The 4409-nt window shown below is 32.1% G+C and overlaps 1 protein-coding gene across 4 annotated transcripts in view; it reads right to left on the bottom strand.

The window, feature by feature from the left end:
• The window catches only part of LOC106867912 (uncharacterized), a 93398-nt gene that overhangs the window by 36639 nt on the left and 52350 nt on the right, over nucleotides 1–4409 (bottom strand). For all 4 annotated transcript variants that reach the window (XM_014912982.2, XM_052971628.1, XM_014912981.2 and 1 more), the window contains exons 8-9: nucleotides 2588–2757; nucleotides 1769–1867 (exon numbers count right to left, since the gene is read on the bottom strand). In XM_014912982.2, coding sequence (XP_014768468.1) covers nucleotides 1769–1867; nucleotides 2588–2757 — 269 coding nt within the window. The remainder of the gene's footprint in view (nucleotides 1–1768; nucleotides 1868–2587; nucleotides 2758–4409) is intronic.

The following is a 4409-nucleotide window of genomic DNA, read 5'->3' as shown; positions in this document are numbered from 1 at the left end:
ATACATACACACACACATATATATATATATCCATACATACACATATACGGTGGTGCACCAGCATGACCACAGCTACTTGGCTGAAACCCATAAATAAATAAATAAATATACACACACACACACACACACATACATACATAGTAGTCGTCATGATGTAAAATTCATCAACTATTTAGTTTTGTCTATTCCAATCAAAGCATTCTATTTAGTAATGGAACATACTAAAGTGGTACATAAAAGGCAGAGAAAAAAACGGGGTGAGGATAGGGTGGTGTTATCCCATAAATAGTTGTTTTAAAAAAAAACCCATCTCAATTCACAATTATTTGAGAAACACACGTTAGTATATTTTAGTTAGAAATGTAACAAAAGAGCTAATATTATCCAGAATGAGTAAAAGAATAACGATATTTAACAAAAATATATTTTGTTTGAAAAATATCCTATTAGAACTTAATTCTTTTACTAAATCTTAACTAATGTTAGGCAGTGCTCCAACATGGCCACAGTCAAATGACTGAAACAAGTAAAAGAATAAAAGAACAAGAGCACTCAGAGAGTGTAAACCTCTGCCAAGGCAACACCAATGTCCTCAGATTAGCCGGAGATGATTTTTAAAATGACAATATCTGAAATAAACTCGACTGCTTTCACAAACAAGAATACTAAAAATAAACTTGACCGCTCTGAAAAATTAAGTAAAAAATAGACGGAAAAATAATCCAGAATCCTTGTCCGGTACCTGATCGATCCCAATGGTAGTCATGGAATGTAAAAGTGGGTGTGTGGGCTGTGTTTGTAATGCCATGTGAGTGTCATCTGCAGTGGGAACAGAGGGAGTTTTCTCTATGAAGGCCTTTTTCAGTCTATCCACTGATATAGTGTCTTTACAACCATTAAGGTCTGTAGTGAAAAATGTATCCATGCATGAAAGAAAACGGAAAGGACCTGCATATGGTGCTAATGGAGGTTTAACAACATCGTTGCACACAAAAACATAAGTTCAAGAAGTAAAACTTTCTTAAAGGCAGAGCTAGAAATGAAATTGTCAAGTAGGTAAGAGGTTTTAAACAGGAGTGATATATTCAAAATTTGTAAAACTAAAAATTGTCGAGGATAAATTAAATTTATTATTGTAACTGAATATGTTAATGCTATTTAATTTCTGAACAGTTTTGCAGCCGTTTGTTTATGTAGTTTGATTTCTTTATCCATCAGTTTATACTAAGATAGAGACGCGAGTAAAATTAATAATAGAGAAATGAAAATAAAACTTTGGAAACAGCAATGCCGCCATAACTTACATGAAAACATGAGCGTGCTTTCAAGGGAGATAATCAGAGAAAGACTTGAAAGTCAACATAAGATCATAATATTTCGTGTAAAGTAAGGTAAATATAACAAACAATCCAGAATCCTTGTCTAGTACCGGATTGATCTCAAAATCTCATCAGTTTGTGCCAGTCACAAGGCCAAACATCCCTGAAAGTTTCATCTGAATCCAGACAACAGTTCTTGAGACAAACAAACAAACATGACTGAAAATAATACTTCCACTTTCACTAAAACGGAGGTTATAAAATGCAGTCATAATCGTAGCAGCTGAAACTTTCTCTAGAAAACATCAAAATTTGAATACTGTCTAGTCAATAAAAATTCAATATCAATAACTGATCTTTATTGATTCTATGACATATGTACATATTTTTATAGGCAATTCAAGATGCAAAAATTTTAATAAGAAATAAAGTAAAAGAACAGTACAAACCTGAGTCTTTATTTTCTTCCAGCTTTCATAGTAAGTACCATGCAAAACGGTAGGAAATTCGGAGGCATCAAGAATTTCTTTCAAATCAAGATTTTCCAACTAAAAAACAAAAATGAAACTAGTTATATAAATTATGTATCAAAATTTGAAAGTATACAAACTTACATATAAATAAAAGACATTAGAAAACTGAATAATTGCAACAAAATAATTTATCTTATGTCACAGCTGGCATTATTATCCTTGTCTGCTAGGATGAATGATCCAGAATTTTTTTTTTCAAATTTGGTCTAACCCTTTAGCATTCAGATTACTTTGTCAAACGTAAAGCTTATTTATTCAAATTAGTCTGAATTAATCATGCATTATCCTGTAGCTTTGAAACTTCAATGATGTATATTTTTAGACTGACATTGAAAGCTAGGTGTGAAAGGCTGAATTTGAAGATAAGGCAGGTAGAATATTTGGGCCTGATATGGATGGTTTAAATGCTAAAAAGTTAAGTCATTTCTAAATCACAACAAAATTTATTAAGTTGTACAAAGAGGAGAGAAACAATGATGCTGGAATTTAAAAAAAAATACCCACCAACACCTGTTCTCCAGTCCCCACTCATTTTTATCTACCTGCCTTGAGGATCTACCCCAACACTTCACCATCTCTATTTTTATCTCTTCCCAGTTCCACCTCAACCACACCTCTGTTATGCATTAAATCTGACAGAAAGTATGAAGTCCATTGATGGTATTGTAATTGCTCCTCCAGCAATTAAGTTGTATGAGTAAGTAGAAATTACTTGTTAGTTAGATACTGATTTACCTCAAATGTATGGCCTTGGTTTGCTCGAATAATCATACGCTGTGATTTGTCATCCATTTTCAAGTGAAACCGTTGTTTACTATCGTTTTCAACAATTTTCTCGATAACTTTTAGATTGGCACCCCGAAAAGCTGGTAGATGAAGTATTTCATTAACAGCCACAAATCCACCTAAAAAGAAGAAAGATTTAACAATGAAGCCTTGTGAGTGGATTTGGTAGACTGAAACTGAAAGAAGACAAACGTGTGTGTGTGTGTGTTGAGAGAGATTGAGATTGTCCTCCCACCAATACTGCTTGATAACTGGTTTTATTTTGTTTATGTCCCCATAACTTAGAAGTTCAGCAAGAGACCAGCATAATAAGTACTAGGTTTAAAAAAAAAAAATTAAATACTGGGGCCTACTTGATTGACTAAAACATTTCAAAGTGGTGCTCCAGCATGACTGGAATTTAATGACTGAAACAAGTAAAAGATAAAAGTCGTACTTTGTCAGAGTAGAGTTTATGTATTCTAAATATATTTGCACCTTATTTTGGAGAGGGTTAGCAAAAATATACAGATTCTTCAACAGTTTTGAAAATGTGTATTCCAGCTTCATTAATTGAGCTACTTACTCAATAATTAAGTGATTAAGTATTCCCCATCTGATGTATCTTTCGGGCAGAATCAGTATTACACATCATGTCACAAGATCTTTCCCAAGTCATATAGACACATAGGGCTGGTTTCCTGGTTTCTGTGGTGTATATACTCCCCACCTGGATGGGATGCTGGACAGTTGCAGGATTTTCGATAAACCTTGATTAACCCATTATTATAAACTATGTAAATCCTATATTAATTCTTTAAATTATAAAAATAAATTTTATCTCTTATGTGTCTTTCAAATATTAGCTTGAATTTTAAATTTTAAAATAATTTTAAAAATAATTCAAAATAGTTTCTTTAGTCCAATACATATAAAATTCTTAAACTTCACACCTTATCTATAGTTTTTAAATTCAAAATTAACACTACTTCAGGGTTTTTGTATGAACTAATTACATCTTTATTATTAACATAATAATTAAGTTAATATTGATATCTATAAGTTTTCCATACTTAGTATATGTAAAACAATACTGATACATTATTCAGACTAAAGAAAAAGCCCTGTTGACCTAATGTTAAATTTCCCCTACATTATGATAGTAGTAAAAAAACCTCAACCTAAAATTGTGTTGCCACTATGACCAGAGGAATCTTTACAACCATATCCATGTATAATGCTTACACCTTCCCTTTCCTTATAAGTGAAAGATTGATTGCCTCCTTAAACTTTAAATCACTAGATAAGAAACAAATAAAATCAGAGACAGGTAGAATTCTACCTAGAATTAATTACTAGCCTGCTAGCCTTGGCTATGTCAAGATGGTTTTTTTATGTATTCTTCTTTCCCACTTAGATTTTAAATGTTGTCACAACAGTAATATGTCTATTCTGCTGAAATTAAATTTTCAGTAAATTTTCTATATCCTTGTGCAGCTGAAGATTGCTCTGCATTTTGCATTTTAATGTAATGCTAGCATTACTTAAATAAATGGAGTAGCATGAAACGTGCGTACTGCAATAACCTTTAAAATCCGTGTTGCTTTTTTTGATTTTTGATCACCTTGTTTTTGGAATTGTTTGGATAATGCCATACTATATTCTGGTGCCTAAACATAAGTGCCACATTTAATTTTGAATCTATATATATATATATATATATATATATATCATCATGGTTTAACGTCCGCTTTCCATGCTAGCATGGGTTGGACGATTTGACTGAGGACTG

This window comes from Octopus bimaculoides, chromosome 11 (assembly GCF_001194135.2).
Source record: "Octopus bimaculoides isolate UCB-OBI-ISO-001 chromosome 11, ASM119413v2, whole genome shotgun sequence".
Lineage (NCBI taxonomy): Eukaryota > Metazoa > Mollusca > Cephalopoda > Octopoda > Octopodidae > Octopus > Octopus bimaculoides.
This window is presented reverse-complemented; position numbering and strand designations above follow the sequence as displayed.